Genomic DNA, 23,280 nt, shown 5'->3' with positions numbered 1-23,280 from the left:
CAGATGTGTGAAGTGAAGAGGGACTTGGTACATGTATACTAGGTATGGAAAAATGTGTATAAATTCTATATTTATAAAGCTAAATTATTGAAATTTATTTCATGTGTACCTTGTTAAATGGGAATATGTATGCATACATCAAAATTAAACGTAGGCTCCCGTGGCTTCCACCAGTTTCCTCAAGCGGCCGGTAATGGAATCCACAGTCTTCTCGAGGAAGTTGCGTGGGGCATTGGTGATAATGCCCCGAATCCGTGCTTCCAATTCTTTATTGTCTCTGGATGGATTGTGGCATTCCATCCTTTCTCTGTATGGCACCATCTCTGAACGAAAACAACGGAATTCCACACTTCATAGCGTGCAGTTCGTTCGCGAACAAACAGGTGATCGACTATCTCTGCTATTGTTGCGCGAACCGCCCCTCACGGCCACCATCTATACTACGGACGCGCAAAAGTTCAAACTCTATTTAATGATTTACATGTACACACAATTTTCATTATGGTTGCATCAATATTAAAAATTCCACAGTCAATTAATAATACCTAGTCACTTCCCGCCAGCACTGTATTTATGGCTATTCATAAAATACAACATTGTTGCAGTGCTCGGAAACCTGGCGTGATGGAAAAAATCTGATTACATATTCGTAATCAGCGTATCAGACTTGGTAATAATCAGCATTCTGTTTGTCGGCACAAAAAATGCTGTTGACTAGTGTTATTAGTGCAGTTAATCTACGATGTGTAAGTGTCAAGATAATATTGTTACTTCTTAGTCTAACTATTCCTAACCTATGAAGAACTAGGATCTATTTACATATTCTAGCACTTAAATATTTATAGTATTTACATATTTACTATCACTTGATGAGCCTATTTTCAAATAAATTATATTCTCTAATATTCTTTCGACCCTTATCACTTAATTTTGACTTTTAACCTCTTTATCTTCCCAAATAACTTATCCTTATATACTAGCCCACCTTTTGCATGTAGTAGTTCAAAGTCTATACTATTTGCAAACTTTATAAAATATTTTACATAACTTTTCACTAATTTTGTCCTGTCCACAGGCCACTTCCCATCACATTTATGTATAGACTGGATTAGTGCTCCTCTTTCCTTTCCTAATTTCGTACAGTCATAAATGATATGATCCACTCTCTGATTCCCATCCTCACAGACACATGTTGCACGAATCTTGATTTTAAAGCGATGGAAATATGCGTTGAGTCTATGTATGTAAGTATGTAGCCTATGTGTGTGTATGTGTGTATGTATATGTGTATGTGTGTATGTATGTATGTATGTATGTATGTATGTATGTATGTATGTGCATTCACGCATACAGTAATGTCTGAATGTTCGTTATAATCGACATGGTACTAAATACTTAATTCATAGTAACAACTGATTGGCATTTCATTGCATTTTAAAGAGTGTCGGTGAACTTACAAAAAATAAATAGGCACAATATAAGTTGACATAGTGGAATAAATATATTACTTCAATAACTTAATGCTAATGTAAAATAGCTTTACTTTAATAAATGAATATTGTTTGTATTGCATGATTTCTGTGTTATCGCTTGTCTCTTAGCAATTATGATAACTGTCAAACTGAGTTTAAGTTCACTGAAGTGTAGATTTGTGGCTAATTCAAGTATTGTCTTTGTGACTAATCAATTTATTGTTATACTCAAGTGCCGCCATTTTGTTTTACAGTTACTGATGCCGCTGCACAGATGGGCCCCGATCCTACCTCTACACAACCGTATTTCTCCACAGTTGGCCAGTCGTATCGAGTAAAAACTCACGACACGGTTGTTCTGCCCTGTGAAGTCATCAATCCCGGTACGCAAACAATAACATTTGTCTATAGTTCTTCATTAGTTTTCATTAGATAACAAATTTTTATTTCTTAAAGTCGCAAGGAATTTATTCAAATTCATATCTGTGCTTTAATGAAATCTCAATTTCATAGTGAAAAACAGATTAATGTTTTCATAATCATAGTATAATAAGGAAATGAGGCAATAAATGATTTTTTTTTTGTAAAACTCACTTTTCTATAAAATGAATCGTGAGTGAGCCAGTGTACACTCCGGATGTATAGTTGTTTCTGGCCACAAACAATTTAAGTCACCCTGTTTTGTTTGTGAGTGGATTGTTGAACAAAGTACGGAATTTCAATTTCATATTTTTGCTTGAGTTTGAATTTTTATACTATAGCATACTCTTCAATTGCACCTGAATTTGTTTGCAAAAAAATATTTGCTTCCTAATGATATTGGTTATTGAGAAAAAATATAATTACTTTATAAATATCATCATATCACTTAATATGTCTATAAAAGTTGAATATTCTTATTGAATTTGGTATTCCCAAGAAACTAGTTGGATTAACTAAAATGTGTCTCAGTGAAACGTACAGCAGAGTTCGTGTAAGTCAGTTTCTGTGAGTTGCGTTTCCAATTCACTGTGGGCTAAAGCAAGGAGATGTACTATCACCTTTACGTTTTAACTTTGCTCTAGAGTATGCCATTAGGAAAGTTCAGGATAACAGAGAGGGTTTGGAATTGAACGGGTTACATCAGCTGCTTGTCTATTAGGATGATGTGAACATGTTAGGAGAAAATCCACAAACGATTAGGGGAAAAATGGGAATTTTACTGGTAGCAAGTAAAGAGATAGGTTTGGAAGTAAATCCCGAAAAGACAAAGTATATGATTATGTCTCGTGACGAGAATATTGTACGAAATGTAAATATATAAATTGGAAATTTATCTTTTGAAGATGTGGAGAAGTTCAAATATCTTGGAGCAATAGTAACAAATACAAATTATACCCGGGAGGAAATTAAACACAGAATAAATATGGGAAATGCGTGTTATTATTCGGTTGAGAAGCTTTTATCATCCAGTCTGCTATCAAAAAATCTGAAAGTTAGGATTTATAAAACAGTTATATTACTGGTTGTTCTTTATGGTTGTGAAACTTGGACTCTCACTTTCAAAGAGGAACATAGACTAAGAGTGTTTGAGAATAAGGTTCTTAGGAAAATATTTGGGGTTAAGAGGGGTGAAGTTACAGGAGAATGGAGAAAGTTACAAAACACAGAACTGCACGCACTTTATTCTTCACCTGACTTAATTAGGAATATTAAATGCAGACGTTTGAGATGGGGATATAGCACGTATGGGCGAATCTAGAAATGCATAATGAGTGTTAGTTGGGAGGCCGGAGTGAAAAACACCTTTAGGGAGGCCGAGACATAGACGGAAAATAATATTAAAATGGATTTCAGGGAGATGGGGTATGATGATAGAGAATGGATTAATCTTGCCCAGGATAGGGACCAATGGTGGGCTTATGTGAGGGCGGCAATGAACCTCCGGGTTCCTTAAGAGCCAGTAAGTAAGTAAGTATCAAAGTTGAATACAGATTTCCTTAAGTAAAGTATTGTACGCGAATATTAGTGGCCTCCTTTGCTGTCAGGATTGATGTGGTTGATGTGTCCACAAGTTCACTCGCTGTACAGTACGATTACTTAGTCCTGACAGTCGCCGGAGATGTGCCCCTAGGTCAGGCGAGTTCATTACTTACGCCAAGAGGTGTATGGGTTATTCACTCGCTTGCCTTCGAAGCGATCGGATTTCATGCGTGCGGTAGAGCGGTATGATTCCAGTACAATTAAGCTGCACTGCATTCCTTTACCGACCGCTCGTCCTTATCTCTACTCCAGAACTCTCCCCACTCCTCCTATTACTTCCCCTCTTTCGGATGGCTGAGCTGTCAGGACTAAATAATCGGGCTGTACTCCTAGCCCACGCAACTGTCCAGTAGGTAATTTCTTCACAACTTGGTTGACTCAAGCCTTGTCAGGAAGGCATCCTTCGTCATCCCGACTGCGACATTCCAAACAACATTCTAGGACCACCGCACCTTTTCCTGTTTTCCTTCTCGTAGGAGTACACATTGAAAAATACTGAGACTAGACCTTCAAAGTTGAAGCAAGTGTTCAGCAACTGTGGAAACAGAGGTTGCAGCTTCCGTCCCCTCTTCGCTCCGCCGTGCCTCCTTCTGAAACCGATATCACAAATAAGGGCTTCTTCCTTACCTTTGTCAGACTTCACGAAGTTTCATGGACTTACTGCTTAGAGTCGGTGCGAAGATGGTATGCACTTATACAGCGCCTTTCATAGGTATGGATTCTTGGCTGTGCACTGAATCAGAGCCCTCCCGAGATACTGGACTTGATGTTTATTCAACTGTCCCAAGACAGCTTTGAACCTTACAAGTGACACCAATAAGGTATCAGTCATGAGGCAACTAAGCCAGGAGATAATGTGACAGGGTGGCAAGTTCCCTTCTCCCTCCAATGCTTACATCGCTGACTAGTCACATATTACACTAATCAGACTTCAGATGTATACAAACAATTGTTACTCCTTTCTGACACATATCGTCAAGTGAGATGTACTGCCGGATAATAGATGTAGCCTACATATCAGCCAGAACCTCAATCAGAGATAAATAAGGAGTTATAGTTTCCAATTATTTATGGGAGGAAGCTGACACTTATCCAGAATCACGCATAGGTTTCTTTCCAGCAGACATTGAATCCCACGAGAAAATTGTGTCCACGCCCACATACACCCAATGCAGGTGCAAGGAAAAGGACTTTGAGGTCTTCAGATATCCGAGATACATCTTTACAGACGGATCTTACTTAGCCGTCATCCAGTCTTCAACATGTAACGCGTAACACCTTGCGTTTGGATATTGTTAGTTGGGGTCTCCTATTAAATCATTCAGAGACAATCCAGCGCCCCGGCTATCTGCCATTTGCCAACCCTCATCAACCTCAGCGCCAGGGAATGAGGTGATAGATGCTGACTGTTAGATTGATTGTTTGAGTAGCTGACTGATAGACTGACCGAAAGACTTACTAAACAACTGATTGACTGGAGGACAATTTCATGGACTAAATTATCGCCGCATTACTATTTTACATACTAACAGACGAACTGATTGACTGACAGACAGACTGACTGATTTCGTTGAGTCACTGCTTTTATTGGGTGAATAAGAAAAGTTTGAGCTAAATGAATGTTACGTTCGTCGTGATACGTTTTATACTAACAGTACTAAAAATATGGCGGCACCGGTTCGGTTATACAGAGTGTAACGAAAATAGTGGGCCAAAGTTCAGGTATGGATTCCTCATATGTAGAGAAAAAAAAAAGGTTATATGAACATGGATCCGGAAATGCCTGGTTCCCGCGAAATAGGGGTTAAAAGGAGGATCATTATGCACTACAAGACATAGGTATTAGTTAATTAATGTTTCAGTCTGTGTACATTTATTTACGGTAACTGTACAAAATTTCCAGCCCCTGTCTGAATAGCCTACAGGCCGCAGTTCGTCGCATTGACGTCCGGACCCGCTCCCAAATTCCTACTGCATTGTAAATTCATTGATTTCATACAGTGTTAATGGAGAAAACTTTGTAAAATGTGGAAATCAAAAGAAGTTGACGTTACTCTCAAAAACAGTTTTGTGCAGTGATGCTGTAAATGATGTATATACTCATATGCGATGGAGTATGTGGAACTTGCTGATAACTACACTGTGTCCACAGAAACATTCCGTGATTATAAACTGCTATAATTCTGTAACTATGCGTATTACGAAACTGATACCCGTGCCATTAGAAAGAACGGCTCAAAGAATTTCAGGGGCTATGTAATTGTAATTGTTGGCGGGAAACAATAGATGATACCGTAAGAAAAAGGACTCTAATCCCGCTCTTTCGCTTGTCATTGTGGCTTTGTTGGATAGAAGCAAACTGTGTTAAATGTGTGAATGTTTACATTTCAACTCACTGTGAATTCTGCAGCATTTAGACAGTTATGGCGAACTCACAGGAACGTCGTTGGTGTGTATTGTACCACGTCAGAATCGTCTTGTCAGTAGGTGCCGCACGGTGAAACTCTCGTCTGAAGGCACGCTGAACTCTCACTACACTCCGTGTGCTATGGTATTTCAATACACACCAACTACTTTCCTGTGAGCTCACCATAACTCTCTAAATGCTCCAGTATTCACACTGAGTTGAAATGTAAACGTCCACACCATTTAACATAATTTGCTTCTATTCAACAATGTCACAATGACAAACGAAAGAGCGGGATTAGAATTTATTTTCTTATGGTGTCATCTACTGTTTCCAGCCAACAATTACAATTACACGTCCCCTGAAATTCTTTGAGCCGTTCTTTCCAATGGTATCGGTATGAATTTTGTAATACGCATAGTTACAAAATTATAACATTTTATAATCACGGAATATCTCTGTGGACACATTGTACTTTCAGTCATTATGAACATATTTAAATAATAATTCTGGAAATCAGGAAATGATATCATAGCTGTCAGTAAAACCAGTGTATAGTAAGAGAAAATTGCAGAAATTTTAGAAAAAGATGTGGAAAATGTAGGCCTAGGTAATATAAAACATATTTAATATAGTGTATAGCCTAGGCCTAGACATTTAGGCCTAGGAATTATACAGTATGTGTTTGAGTATTGCATGTAATGTAATGGAATAATGTTATGGTAAATAATATAGAACTGCCGTATAGATGTTGGCAATAAGGTAAAATCATCTAATAATAAAGACACGACTCCTTTTAAGATAGTTAAAGTGAATTTTTAAATAAATTTTATGAACATATCTGAAGTTTGAAAAAGACAATATAAAACTATAGCATGTGGGAAATAACGAGAAAAATAATGAAGACACGATATATCCCATACGAATCATTCCATTAAATTACAGCAATTTTTTACGACATGACATTATTCAACATTTTAAAAGTATATAACAGGATTACTTTACTTTGTTGCAAATGTATATATCTGTCTACAATCCGTAATGTATTATACTGACTCCTTGTACGACGTATAATTAACATTTTAACTGTTTTCTTCTGATATTAACATTAAAACTCTTTGGTTCTGTTGATGAAGTATGACAGCAGTATAACTGACAAGAGCAGATGACACAGTGTTGCCAAGTTGAGCCGTCCGACCTTCTACTAGAGTCGATCGTGGCTAAACGTTTCTTTCTTTTGGTACCCTTATCAAATATATAATTTATTTCAGTCTTATTGCAACACTGTTTTTTTTTTACTGAGGAGGGCCCGAAAGCATGTACCGCAGTCTGAGGCTTATTGTACTCAACTCCTTTAGATGATGATGATAGTTTAAGTCCATAGGATTGCTTTCCTATAGGTACACTTGTTCACTCTTTGGTATGATCTAACGATCCAGCTTCGCATCACCCAGGTCTGACGAAGTCGGCTATGGGAGCTTCTTCATTTCCCTCAGGGATTATGCAGATTCCTTAGATCGATGCCATCTGTTTATCTGTAATACATCCTGCTGCATCCTCGGTCAACTTGAAACTATTGAAGATGATAGATTAAGTTGCAATTAATGGAGGCGAATTGACTCAGAGGTCCAACGCCAAAATTCTGCTTCAAATAGTTGAAGGGAAAACCTCAGAAAAAACCAACAAATAACCTGTTTCCACTAAGATTTGAACCCTGACCCGCTTGTTTCACTGTCAGATATGTTAACCGTTATTCCAAAGAGGTAAACTCTTTGCAGCATGTTATAATATTGCTGAATCCTAGCAAAAAAATTCAATTTACACATGAAAGTTCCCGTATTATTAAATTAGTATAAATGTGAAGTTTACACTCAAGCATGTAGCTAATTGGTGATGTAAGCAATGGAGGGGGAATGGAATGGAATTTAAGTGAGGGGGACCACGGATGGCCCAGCACTGCGACCTGTTGAGATTTATTGCGCTAACCCTCGATATGGAATGAGTTGCGTGCCATAGATTCCCTACGCACACCAACCCAACCACATGACTCCCTAACGACCGGTCCCTACAGCCAACAGAAATTCATATACCATTCCTGCTTCAGCAACTTCCCCCAAGGCCCCCCTGTCGGTCAGAGGCGAAACTCCTCCCCCGAGTAGGTCCGCCTCGGGTGCTCGTTGCAGAAGCCATCCAACGTCGTTTAGATACATATCCACGGAGGCCGGTCGAGAGAGCCAGTAGCTCCGGGAGGCCGCCTGTTGAGTGATCTGAAAAACCAGAAACGGGATGATGAGGAAAGGATGATTGGGGAGGGAAGGAAGTGGCGAAGATGAGTGGGATTCCAATGGCCTTATAAAGTACCTTGATATTAATCCGTAGGAGTGAGGGGAAAAACCCCGAAAAACCTCACCCAGGCGACTCGTCCTGACCAGGAATCGAACCTGGGACCGCTGGTTTCGGAGTTAGACTCGCTAACCCCTTAACCACAACGGTGAACCAGTGGAGGTGGAAAGGAACTTGTCACCCTACATCATTATCTCCTGGCATAGTTGCCTCATAAGTGGTACCTTTTGGTATCACTTGTGAGGTTCAGACTTGTCTTCGGACTGTTGACTAAACAACAACGACAACATTCAACCATAGCAGATTAATTTATTTTGTTTTCTGGAAAGTTATTGTCTCTTTGTGGCATACCTGGAAACTCAGGGTAGACGTCAGATGTAGATTTTCTAGTCAATTTTATTTTTCTATGAATTGTTCGAAGTAGAAATTCCATTGTTTTGCTCCCGTGAGGAGGTAATAAAGTACAGTGGTTTTCCCCTTTCCTCAGACACCGATTGACAAAATTATGTGAGGGAAAGAACAATATGCCAGCTGATATCCCAAACTATTTTTATGCAAAAAATTCCACTTTGATTTTCGATGTTTGAAGATGGTTCTCCTACATATAAAGCCGGCTCGGTTTCAAAATATTATCTGAAAATCTTTTTGTAGATGAAAAGTATAAGCGATAAAAAAATGTTTTATATATGGACGAAGTACTACCTGACAGTATTTTTGTCTATCTTGTGAAACTTCTGTAAGGGAAATTTTAGCATAATAATACGTTGAATATTGCACATCTTTTATTCATACAAAGAATTAATGGGGTTGAAATTGCTTTATATAGACTGCATTAAAAGTCAGAGACGCGAGAACAAATGAATTTTGTTTCCAATCACAACCAATGGTAGATTATTCAAGCTTGAAAGTCATAGAAGCGTGTATATCATCGTATTATATTTGTTTCAAATCCTGCGTTTAAGAATATTCACATTCACATATTAATTTTGACATGCATTGTAAGGTAATAGCGTATTATTAATATCCATGTGATATAGCGCCATTCTTCTGTTTTTCCCAATCCAAGGAATATCATATTAAGATTTATTAGTCGAAAACCTTAGTTCAAATACCGGTGAGACTAAATTGAAATTTGCGTAGAATGAAAATTTCGTTAGATCATGTTTTCTCGGGTTTCCTATACTTATCACCTTTGACATTAGAGATGTTTCACAATGACTAACGCAACAATATATATTATATTATGGATACGTTGATGGAACATAATAAATGCTGGTATCTGTATATTTGTACCATATTAATTACATAAAGCTCTATTGATGGAAATAAAAATAACGTTTTAAATGTCAACTCTATGTATACAGTATGACAAACGTAATATTTTTATTACCCTCTGAAAATAGACAAATAAACTAAACAGTTTTTCTGTGATTTGGTTGTTTACAAAATGGAACTATAAATTGCATGATTAATAATGTGTTCTAGAGAAGCTTTCTTAAAAAATTTCGCATTGCAATTGTGAATAGGTCATTCAGTATATGAATATATGTCAACACATGTATGTGATTAACGTAACAGAAAGTAACATGCAGAGAAGTAAATTAATACGCATTTACTGGACAAGTTTTACTACTGAGTAAGAAGAATAACACTACATATTGCATTTAAGGTTTCACATATGCAAGTTTTTACTACATATAAATACTTAATAAATTAATACGTGATGTTTAATATCCATTCAGAAACAGACACTCTTACGTCTAGAGTCTTATAACAGTTTCACATTTGTTGTAACTGCCTCCTTGTCTCCTATATTCTTGTAGAGCAGCGTCTTTCAATCTTTTTCAATATGTGGCACACTAAAGGTGTAATTTAAAATCCCGCGCAAAGATTGTGTTTACTAAATAGTGAATTGTGCAGCTTTCGCTGAATGTTGACTTTTGTGGACTGAATTTTTACTACTCTTTTCACTTCCATTTTTCCAGTTTACTGCAACAACCTTTACTATTTTTATTTTCTCGCGGTACACCGGTTGAAAATGGCTGCTGTAGAGGTTAATGCGAAGATTCTTACTTTCACTCCACTGTGAGCAAGCTACACAGAATTGGACAAAAAGAGAAACAAAGACATTGGAGAGGAAATGAAAGTATTCAAATTACAATAGAAAATATCTTAACACAGAAGTAATTGACTGCAACATGTCAATACAGTGGATGCCTCCCGTATTAAAAAAAACCCTAATGTATATGCCAAGAGGAAGAAGGAGTATTGGTAGACCTAGAAAACATTGGATTGAACAGTTTAATCCTTCATGAGAACGGAACAAGTCTATTCGGCTTAATTTATGTTTGACATGATGACGATGATGATCATAACACAATAGTGTACCGGTATACTGTATGTTCTAGCATAGATATTCCTCTCGTTTGATAGTAAACATTTCCTGCAATTTTCTTCTGTTTTGCTCCACCTGTATAGAACACGTGACTTACAGATTCACAGGGTTATAGCCAACGAGCACAGAATGCATAGAGTAGACATGAACAGCTTGGAGGTGAAGCCGCTTTTGTAGGCCGTCGCCATTATGATGCTACCAAAACATTGGCCTCCCTGTTAGCACATAGGCAGTTGATTGTGATGGTGCTTCGTTGTTTTAATTATTAAATGAACTAATTTCAATATGCCTACAGTAGCGTGCAAATTAATCTGAACAACGTAATTACTTATGCAAAAACACTCAAACGGGATAAAAAAAAGGATCTAAGACATACACCAGTAAACTATGTGGCCTCCCTTGTTCCTAATAACAGCTCTGAGACGATTTGGCATGGATTCCACTAATTTCCCACAAATATTCTTCATTTCTTCATCGCGAAACCATACACCAATGAGGGCAGAAATCATCTTCTCCTTTGTAGAACAATCCATTTTTTGCATTCTTCTTTTGCAAATTGACCACAAGTTCTCTGTGGGGTTGATGTCGGGTGAGTTGCCTGGCCAGGGGAGTACCTGAATATTCTTCTTGTTGAAGAATTCTGTAGTTTTTCGAGACGTATGGCATGGTGCCAGATCTTGTTGGAACACACCTCTGCCATCCGGAAATGATTTTTGCAGCTGGGGTACGATTCTGGTTTCCAATAAGTGAATATATTTGTCAGAATTCATCATTCCCTTGATAGGTATTAATGCTCCAGACCCTTCATGTGTAAAACAACCCCAAAACATTACTTTAGGGGGGTATTTGGGTGCTTGTTGGAGATGAGCTGCTGTTACTTTTTCGGATCCTTTCCGTACGTAAGAAACACGGTGGTCGTGGACCTCGAAATGAGACTCATCGGAAAAAAGTACATTCTTCCAGTCATTCACTGTCCAGTGTTGATGTAATTTTGCCTACATTAAGCGTTTTTTTTACATAACAGGGGTTAGCAGTTGCTTCTTAATAGGCTTACGAGCCCTTCGTCCAGCTTCCAAAAGCCTACGCCGCACTGTTGTGACGTGAATATTCGCCCCAGTGGTAGCCATTAACTCGCGGGTTAAGTCGACAGCAGTTAGTCTAGGATTTAATTTACTTTTCCTGACAATTAAACGATCATCTGCAGGTGAAGTCTTCCTTTTCCGGCCACAGTTTCCTTTTTTCTGGGGTGTGATGGATCCAGTATCGTTTTATGATCGACTTAACAGTACCCAAACCGATATGACATTCTGCAGCAATTTGCCTCTGTGTCATAGAAGAATGCTCTGCTAATGTTATAATTTTAGACCGTTTTCGTGGAGTTGTATCCATTTGTGAAGACGACAGAATGTACACAGGATTGCAGTATTAAGTCTTCAACACAACTGAAATGCTTATAAGTACAAAACGACAGGCAAAATGTCACATGTTATAAAAAAAATGACAGACCCTCAACAATGGAATGACACGTACTACAGATGTCAATTAAAGCGGTATGAACAGCTGTGAGGCCAACAATGACAGAAAATGTAAAAATATGTCGTGTTCGGATTAATGTACTGCGTGAGGCTGCACAAACAGGTTTCAATAAAATTTCCTGGAATAATTTCACAGGTAAATATGCATGTGTGAAATGTACTTATTACCGGTAGGTAATGATTTAGCCTAGGTTAGTCGGTTAGATTCGTATTGTTCACGCATTAGTTTGATTAAGAGAAAGGATTAGTGTATTGATATTATTGTAATTAATTTTTATAATTACTAAATCAGATTTACGCTTTGTAAACTTAGCATTTACGAGCGAAGCTAACCTAACAACCCAAGTTGGAAGTTTGTGTCGCGTGCTATAGAAAATGGGTGTATCGAGGTTTCTCTTCAACCGAATGCACGTATTCGTTTGATGAAAAAAAAAGAAATAGTGCATTAATATTACTTAATTAATTTTTATAATCACGAAATCAGACTCATGCTTTGCAGACTTAGTAGCTTCATTAACTCGGTCGTGAACTAACTTGCCCCACTTGGTAATAAAACTTCACTTTTGTTCGCCGTTATAATCTAATTATATACTATAAACGAAGAGCCTATCAAATATTATATGGTTAAGAGCATTCCACTTTTTCTCTAAACAAAATCGGGACATCTATACGAAATACTGACAAAAGGAAGAGAATGATAATTTGCGTTAAGAAGCAAGTTGCATTATTAAATCGAAGCAAATGGATCAACCTATAAAAGTAATTATTATAGGGTAGCATTTTTATTGGACTAGTAGCAAAATAAGGTCAAACTGTTATCTTCCTTTTTTATCATTATTGTTTGTTTAACCTTACAGAGTCCCTATTAAATACCATACTGCAATTTGAAGAGCTGTCAATTTAAATAACCTGTATATATGTGATTTATCGATGACAGTATTGTAATGTTTGCTAAAAATACGTGCATAGCGATTCTGTATTACGAAACAAACAAAGTGTGAGTCCTCCAGGAAATTAGGGACATATGGAATTCCTATTATCATAAGATCTTCTATAACGTAATAGCTATTTTGCAATGTTTTGGTAGCAACAAGATGACGTCAGGTCCATCAAACCGGCTTCACTCCGTCCAATGGTATTAAGATGCTAGTGTCTACTTTATGTATTCTGTGCTCGTTGGTTATAGCCGTGTCGCTGTTATTTCCGACGTGGCTCCTCCTCTTTGCTTACGTCTTAAGCTGATCACGCTATATTCTATATACCTGCTTACAGCCGAGCAGCACAGTATATTAAAAAACATATGTTTACTAAATGTGGCAGTGGAAGTGCATAACATCATCAGCGGTCAATGACAAGACGCGTCCGTTTAAATGTAACAGAGCTACAACATGATTGGCTACCGGAAGTAACAGCGATGCGGTAATAGGTAGTCACTCACTTACCGGAAAAATTCATTCGGCGCGTTCGGATTTTCATTATAGTATCACTCACTTGTACGCATTTCTGAATTGCCATAAAATAGTGCTGTGATTTATCCAAGGGGCGAATCTAGCTACTAGGCGCCTCTAGGCAGAGAAAAATATTTCCGCCCCTTATTTCGCCTTACATGCGTCATTTGGATCAACTGAAATAATTGATTTCGCGTTACTATTACTGTTTCTAATATCGGAAACGCCTGACTCAGATAAACTACACGCTCCACTATTTTCGGTACCTACTGTTCGCCACATTATTACATTCTGATGTATCTGGACTCTAACTGGAACAAGCTGGTTGTTTGTTTTTTTTAAATAACACATCTATTTTTACAATTTATCTCACAATTTCCTCTTTATTATTGCCTTGTCTTTCGCGAGTTTCCGTATTGTTGTTTGGTCAACTGTCCGAAGACAGGTCTGGATCCCACAAGTGACACTATCAAGGCATCACTCATAAGCCAGCTAGGCCAGCAGATAACGGGATAGGGTGACCAGTTCCTTTTCCCCTCCATTGCATACATCACTGACCAGCTACATATTACTGTAATCAGATTTCAGATGCAGTTCTTCCTCTGACACATATCGTCAAGTGAGATGTACTGTCTGATAATAGATTTACATATCATTCAGAACCTCAATCAGAGGTGTTTCCGGTATTGAGAACAACTTAGCTTTTTCGAACTATCACTCATTACAATGAATATTAAATTATAAATCATCTAGGTACAAAACAACTGCACTCTTTACCGTTTCAAATTAAATTGAACTACCAAGTGTCCGACTGCCACAACGGCTGGCGGTATTTTCTTTGAATTTAAATCTCAATAGGCATTATTGAGTGTTGATACTGGTTACTCTTATGGCAGAATAATTGTGGTTAGCGGCGTCTCTAATAATTACAAAGCTTATGATAGCGAGCAACGAGATTTGCCTTCCTAACGCTTCGTAATATAATACCAGTAAGTTCTTTAATGTTATCCCGTGAGACTCTCACGGTGAGAGGGCATAACACTGAAAAAAGTGCTATGATCGCATTGTGGCACTGTTATTGAAAAACTGTCCTTTTTCCGTTGGCAGACCGTTGATTAAATTTGAACTGATTGTTGCCAATGTTATTCATATCCTTTTCATTGTGTGTTTAAGTTAATTCTTTTAAAGAGTTATGAATAACATTAAAAAGAAATATAAAAATTAACAATAATAGCTTAAAAGCCGGCCCCTCAAATCTCTCGCCCTAGGCAGCTGGCTGTTCTGCTTAGGCCTAAATACGCCCCTGAATTTATCCCGAGCGCATTATTTCATTGCACTGAGCCTGGAAATAAAGTGAATAGCTCTGAGTGATTATGGAGAACATACCTTATAGATTGATTCATTATTTTTCCAATCTCATCCTATATGTTCTTGTGCATATTACATAGCTATAATCCAAATTTGTTAAATTTTAAAGGTATTCATACTGTTGGACTAACAATATTCTTCGCGTCATCCATATCATTTATGCGTTCATTATTACCGCGATCGGAGGCCTTACAATCGATGTAATTGTCATGATATTCTCTATAAGTTATCCATCGGAAATCCGTTTTGGATACTTTGGCCATAATTCTTGACGGAATCCGATCATATGGACAGAGGTGATAAGGCCAAGTGGACAATGTTTCATTTAAAATAGTGCAAAAAATAAAAATCCGAACGCTCCGATCGAATTCTTTCCGGTAAGTAAGGGCTGTCTTAACAGTCACATTTTAAGTAAAGAATAACCTAGGCATAGATTTTGAGTAACTATGTAACGTTCTTTACAAGGCAGTTAATGTTCGCTATATTTCATTGTAACGTCTGATAAGGCAGTGTGGTGATGCGTCGCCACAGAAGGAAGCGCTCCACATCTTAAGGCATAGCTCGCCAACGTCAAAGCTGAGACAAAGGCTTCAGTGCAATATTCCGAAGGGGAGAGCTTCGTGAAATATTGGAGCAATAACGAGCCTGCTGCAAGGGGAACACAGAGAATGGTAAAAGTCTGTTTTGAGAAGGCTGTGAAAAAGTTAGGTTTTGAACGCGTTCGGGATTAATGAGGTGGTAGGAGTCGTTTGAGCTTCAGAGCGGATGAACTGAGCGCGGTGCACAGATTTAATAACAAAGACCATAAGCTGAGGAGAGAGACTAATATGAAGCTTCCATGTATAAATCCCAGACTTCGTGGGGCATAATTATTATAAAATTGAAAATGAACTCCCATAAAACAGTATTTTGTCTTTATGTTATAAGAAGTAGTGAAAATTTAAGTAACCTATTTTCCATTCATATTTTACAATGCTTATTAAACATATTATTATTATTATTATTATTATTATTATTATTATTATTACTATTATTATAAAAACTATCAGGAGACAAGTTTTATATAATATTCTTATTGAATTTGTATTCCCAATAAACTAGTTCGATTAATTAAAATTTTTCTCAGTGAAACGCACAGCAGATTCCGTATAGACCATGAGTGTTCAAACGCCTATAGAACCAGGAGATATTACACGTCAACCATGCTCTGCTAAGGTCAATAACTTGCCATATAAAATAGGAAAAACGACCTTAAAGAATATGCGCTGCGAGTTGCTTACGCCAGGGGTTACTTCGTACGAGTTACAATAATTATTGGACATCTATAGTATAAACCAGCTTCTGCCTGACGCTTATCCAGTTCACTGCGGGCTAAAGCAAGGATATGCACCATCACCTTTACTTTTAATTTTGCTCTTGGACAGGCCTGTTGACTGGGGCCATTCACCTCCCAGGGCATACAGCGATAGTCGGGGCATTGCAAGGAGCGTCTACGTACTATTTCTGCCTCCTGAGTTTGAGAGTTGTGATGTGGCGGACGTAGTGCGTTATAATTTGGATTGTATATAGAGGGTTCGGAGATTAGAAGATACCATTGGGTATATAGACGTTTTCTTAACGGACTTTCCCTCTCTTTGTAATATAACAAAAATAAGTTGTGTAGGTATTTTCTAACGTTTATAAAACAACAGAAGTAAATCTAAACACACTGTAATTACTGCTTCAAACATAAACACTTTATGTTACTTATAAATAGATTTAGGCCTATATGTTACTTTATTTGTATATAAAATAACCCAATAAATGAAATAGATATACTTCTGTTATTTTATAAAGGTTATAAAATTTGCAAATAACTAAATTTACATTATAGTACAAAGTTGGGGATGTTTGTTAAGAAAACGCCTATAAACCCAATGGTATTTTCTAAACTCCGATCGCTCTAATAATATGGATTTGAACAATTCAGACTGGAGAGGAGACGTGCAAGTTCCTTTACCCAGGATATATATTGGAAGAAAATCCTTTCTTCAAGTAGATCAGGGGTCGTCAGCACAGAGCACGCTGGGGTTAACGTCTCTTACCCGCAGAAAACGCAGTGCACCATAGTGCACTCCGTAGCTGCTAACGGGTATGCTCTCTATCTCTCCCCGTTGCAAGACGGTGCACACGGGACGGCACCGCGTACCCTTTGCACATTTCAGCGAGTGCTGACGACCACTGAAGTAGATGAATAATCGAGATGCCTGATATTTGGTACTATCGTGGCTAATAGGCCTATAATGTGGAGCGCCACTGCAAAAAAAAAAAAAGAACTTGCTAATACCTATGATTTGGTCGTAGACGAAGATAGTATAAAAATGACTCTGGATTTTTCTTTTAATTGGTTTATTTTACAACGCTTTGTCAACTGCTATGATTATCTAGCGTCTGAGTGAGATGAAAATGATAATGACAAAGAAATGAGTCCAGGTCCAGCACCGAAAGTTACCTAGCATTTGTTCTTAATGGGTTGAGAGGAAACCCGGAAAAAGGCTCATTCAGATAATTTTCCCAACCAGGATTTGAACCCGGGTCCGCTCGTTCCGCGGTCAGACATGCTAATCGTTACTCCACAGCAATGGATCTGAGGGTCTTGACATAATCTCCTTAAACGAGGAAAGTTTAATTCTGAATAATAATAATAATAATAATAATAATAATAATAATAATAATAATAATATTACAGATATATTATTATTATTATTATTATTATTATTATTATTATTATTATTATTATTATTAATAGCTGCAGTGATAATAATGTTCAGCAAGTCTGAAATATGATGTTACGTATTTGAGATGTCGGCGTACTGTAATCTGCTCGTGTTGGCATTGTTTACGTGCCGGTGATTTTTATTCTCTATTTTGTAAGTCTGTATTTCCTTATATTTAATGTCTCATAACACAGACACACACGTAGTGTAATGTCATGGAATTTTTTGTAGTCAAGAGGAATGGTCTTTATATGTTAAGTATAGGCCTACCGTAATCTCTGAAATTTTTACTTCGTTATTTAACGATGCTGTATCAACTACGAGGTTATTTAGCGTCGATGGGATTGGTGATAGCTAGAGGATATCTGGCGAGATAAGGCCAAGGATTCGCCATAGATTACCTGACATTTGCCTTACGGTTGGGGAAAACCTCGGATAAAACCCAAGCAGATAATCAGGCCAAGGGGGAATCGAACCCGAACCCAGCGCAACTCTTTATCGGCAGGCGGGCGCCTTAACCGACCGAGCTACGCCGGTGGCACTGTCTGAATTCAACTAATATTATTATTTTGTTTATTTTGGTACATGCAGGGGCACGTATTCTTCAGGCATAATACGAGTAGGCCTATTAAATAACTGTTTAGAGTAATTTTGCACGTACACTTAAATTGACATTTGTTATTTGAGAGATATTTATTTGAAAATATGAATACAAGCCGCTCCACTGAATAAAACACGACTTCTGCTTGAGTCCGCCACTGCACTCATTTCCGCGCTCTCGACCACTTGCTTTCACAATCGTGTCCCGAAAGCCAGTCCGGTGCAGCTCCCTTGAACAGGCCTCCTCTAGAATATGCCATTAGGAAAGTCAAGGAAAACAAAGAGGGTTTGGAATTGAACGAGTTACATCAGCCACTTGTTCATACGGATGACGTACGTATATGTTTAGAGAAAATCCACAAACTACTGTATAAGGGAAAATACGGGGATTTTACTTGAAGCAAGTAACAAGATAGGTTCGGAAGTAAATCCCGAGAAAACAAAGTATATGTTTATGTCTCGTGACCAAAACATAGTACGAAATGGTAATATACAAATTGGAAATTTATCCTTTAAAAAGGTGGAAAAATTCAAATACCTTGGAGCAACAATAACAAACATAAATGAGTCTCGAGTGGAAATTAAATGCCGAATAAATATGGGAAATGCCTGCTATAATTCGATTACAAGCTTTTGTCATCTAGTCTCTTTTGAAAAAACTTAACACTATAGCCTATGTTTGTGAAACTTGGACTCTTAATTTGAGAAAGGAATAGAGTTTAAGAGTATTCCAGAATAAGGTCCGTAGTGATGAAGTTACAGGACAATGGAGAAAGTCATACAACGCAGAACTGCATGCATTGTATTCTTCACCTAACATAATTATAAAAATTAAATCCAAACGTTTGAGTATGTCAGGGCATGCAACACATATGAGTGAATATAGAAATACATATGAAATGTTAGTTGGAAGACCTGAGGAAGAAAGACTTTTGGGGAGACCGAGACGTAGATGGGAGTATAATATTTTTTTAGGTTATTTTACGACGCTTTATCAACATCTTAGTTTATTTGGCTTCTGAATGAGATGAAGGTGATAATGCCGGTGAAATGAGTCCGGGGTCCAGCACCGAAAGTTACCTAGCATTTGTTCATATTGGGTTGAGGGAAAACTCCGGAAAAAACCTGAATCAGGTAACTTGACCCGATCGGGAATCGAATCCGGGTCACCTTGTTTCGCGGCCAGACGCGCTAACCGTTACTTCACAGGTGTGGACTGGGAGTATAATATTTAAATTAATTTGAAAGAGGTGGGATATAATGGTAGGGATTGGATTAATCTTGCTCTGGATAAGGACCGATGATGGCGAGCTTATGTGAGTGCGGCAGTGAACCTCCGTGTTCTCTAAAAACGATTTGTAAGTAACTTTTTTTCTGTAGCCATCTGTATTTATTTTTGTGAGACTATTTTGAATATTAGCCTACTAAATCAGCTTTCATAAGACCATTTATCTTTACTTATAGGGTTATTTGAGCTACACTTTTCTGAGGCTGTCCAGTTCATTCATTTATCATTTGGTTTTGTATCTGTATTCACCCAACCTCTCATATTTCCATCTGTGAAGTACACTTTCGAGCTCACAGTACACTATTGTAGAAGGCCGTCGCCCATATAGGATTTCAGGCTATTCATACTGTATATGTACAGAGCGTAAACTGCGAAAATTATATGGGCAGTAGGCCTATATATCGGTCGACTGAACAAAATATCTAATTAAATTTGATTATATCTTACGATTTAGATTTAATTTCTTATTTATTTTTATTTAGTAAGTTGTTTTACGACGCTTTATCAACATCTAGATTATTTAGCGTCTGAATGAGATGAAGGTGATAATGCTGGTGAAATGAGTCCGGAGTCCAACATCGAAAGTTACCCAGCATTTTCTCATATTGGGTTGAGGGAACACCCCGGAAAAAACCTCAACCAGGTAACTTGCCCCAACCGGGAATCGAACCCGGGCCACCTGGTTTCGCGGCCAGACGCGCTAGCCGTTAATTCACAGGTGTGGATATTTTAATTTGTAAAATATCATGTTTTTAAGATTGATAGTACTATAATTACTTGTTTACATTTCGACAGAACATAAATGTTATTGCCAATGGCCTTGCATCCAACACCCAACACGTACCAATACACAACACAGTAGTAAAAAACGACTGTTTCTGCGTACATACGAGGCAAAGTAGCCTAAAAGTTACTGTCTATTCTCCTTTCCAAAAAAATTTAGACTCACTAAAATCATTTTTTCTGATAAAACCATGACAATTATATGAAAATAAGATATGACTTCTTTCTTCAGTTATTTATGCTCAACCACCAGTATTTCTTGGCAGTTTATATCATATATATATATATATATATATATATATATATACACACACACAGTAGCGTGCATATTAATCCAAACAACGTAATTACTTATGCAAAAACACTCAAACGGCATAAAAAAAGGATCTAAGACATACCTCAGTAATCTATGTGGCCTCCCTTGTTCCTAATAACAGCTCTGAGACGATTTGGCATGGATTCCACTAATTTCCCACAAATATTCTTCATTTCTTCATCGCGAAACCATACACCAATGAGGGCAGAAATCATCTTCTCCTTTGTAGAACAATCCATTTTTTGCATTCTTCTTTTGCAAATTGACCACAAGTTCTCAATGGGGTTGATGTCGGGTGAGTTGCCTGGCCAGAGGAGTACCTGAATATTCTTCTTGTTGAAGAATTCTGTAGTTTTTCGAGACGTATGGCATGGTGCCAGATCTTGTTGGAACACACCTCTGCCATCCGGAAATAATTTTTGCAGCTGGGGTACGATTCTGATTTCCAATAAGTGAATATATTTGTCAGAATTCATCATTCCCTTGATAGGTATTAATGCTCCAGACCCTTCATGTGTAAAACAACCCCAAAACATTACTTTAGGGGGGTATTTGGGTGCTTGTTGGAGATGAGCTGCTGTTACTTTTTCGGATCCTTTCCGTACGTAAGAAACACGGTGGCCGAGGACCTCGAAATGAGACTCATCGGAAAAAAGTACATTCTTCCAGTCATTCACTGTCCAGTGTTGATGTAATTTTGCCCACATTAAGCGTTTTTTGCACATAACAGGGGTTAGCAGTTGCTTCTTAATAGGTTTACGAGCCCTTCGTCCAGCTTCCAAAAGCCTACGCCGCACTGTTTTGACGTGAATATTCGCCTCAGTGGTAGCCATTAACTCGCGGGTTAAGTCGACAGCAGTTAGTCTAGGATTTAATTTACTTTTCCTGACAATTAAACGATCATCTGCAGGTGAAGTCTTCCTTTTCCGGCCACAGTTTCCTTTTTTCTGGGGTGTGATGGATCCAGTATCGTTTTATGATCGAATTAACAGTAGCCAAACCGATTTGACATTCTGCAGCAATTTGCCTCTGTGTCATAGAAGAATGCTCTGCTAATGTTATAATTTTAGACCGTTTTCGTGGAGTTGTATCCATTTGTGAAGACGACAGAATGTACACAGGATTGCAGTATTAAGTCTTCAACACAACTGAAATGCTTATAAGTACAAAACGACAGGCAAAATGTCACATATTATAAAAAAAATAATGACAGACCTTCAACAATGGAATGACACGTACTACAGATGTCAATTAAAGCGGTATGAACAGCTGTGAGGCCAACAATGACAGAAAATGTAAAAATATGTCGTGTTCGGATTAATTTGCACGCTACTGTGTATATATATATATATGTATATATATGTGTGTGTGTGTATGTGTATGTGTGTCTGCCTGCCTGTTTATCTATCTCTCTGTCTGTATATTTATGTGTCCATTCACCGAGTTCATCACTCATTGAAATATTCTTTCGCCTTTTTCCGTCCAACTCTGTACGGCGTAGCTTAGGCGGTAGCGCGTTTGCCTACTGATCCGGAGTTGCTCTCGGGCGTGATTTAATTGCCGCTTGGGCTGATTACTTGGTTGCGTTTTACCGAGTTTATCTCCAACCTTAAGGCGAATGTCAGGTAATCTATTGCGAATCCTCAGCCTCATTTCGCCAAATGCAATTTCACTATCACAAACTCCTTCGAAGCTAAATAATCCAGTTAGTTGATACAGCGTCGTTAAATAATTTAGTTAAAGAACTGGTACTGACATGGACAGTGATTCCTTACCTTGTTCTGAAATTACATACATGTAAACAGTTCAAAGTGCATAGTTAGATTGTGTATTATCTATATGCAATGTAGTTTGTAAATTGTGTATTATCTATATGCTGTATAGTCCGTAGATTTTGTGTTATGTCTATGCAGCATAGTCTGTAGATTGTGTATTATCTATATGCAGTATAATCCGTAGATTGTGTAGCATCTATATGCATTATAGTCCGTAGATGATGTATTATCTATATACAGTGTAGTCCGTAGATTTTGTATTATCTATATGTAGTATAGTATGTAGATTTTGTATTATGTCTATGCAGCATAGTCTGTAGATTTTGTATTATCTATATGCAGTATAATCCGTAGATTGTGTATTATCTATATGCATTATAGCCCGTAGATTATGTATTATCTATATGCAGTGTAGTCCGAGGATTTTGTATTATCTATATGTAGTACAGTGTGTAGATAGTGTTTTATCTATATGCATTATAGTCCGTAGTTTGTGTATTATCTATATACAGTGTAGTCCGTAGATTTTGTATTATCTATATGTAGTACAGTCTGTAGATTGTGTATTATCTATATGCATTATAGTCCGTAGATTGTGTATTATGTATATTCAATTCAATTCAATTTATTAAGCCATTAAACATACAGTGATAAACTTCGTCACAATACAGAAGGGGAAAAAAGATACATTTGGAAATACACATATAATTGAAAACAATAAAGTTTAATTAGAATGAAAACACAAAACATGTTGAAACTCTAAAATGTATGA

At 37.5% G+C, this 23,280-nt stretch overlaps 1 protein-coding gene across 2 annotated transcripts in view; it reads left to right on the top strand.

The window, feature by feature from the left end:
- The first annotated feature begins 1,726 nt into the window (after positions 1-1,726).
- LOC138700204 (limbic system-associated membrane protein-like) overlaps positions 1,727-23,280 on the top strand; it is a 1,013,135-nt gene continuing 991,581 nt past the window's right edge. For both annotated transcript variants that reach the window (XM_069826646.1, XM_069826645.1), the window contains exon 1: positions 1,727-1,855. In XM_069826646.1, coding sequence (XP_069682747.1) covers positions 1,747-1,855 — 109 coding nt within the window. In that variant the 5' untranslated portion in view covers positions 1,727-1,746. The remainder of the gene's footprint in view (positions 1,856-23,280) is intronic.

The sequence above is a fragment of the Periplaneta americana genome, chromosome 5 (assembly GCF_040183065.1).
Source record: "Periplaneta americana isolate PAMFEO1 chromosome 5, P.americana_PAMFEO1_priV1, whole genome shotgun sequence".
In the NCBI taxonomy this organism is placed as follows: Eukaryota; Metazoa; Arthropoda; class Insecta; order Blattodea; family Blattidae; genus Periplaneta; species Periplaneta americana.
Note: the sequence above shows the minus strand (reverse complement) of the source record. Positions and strands in the feature narration are given on the sequence as shown.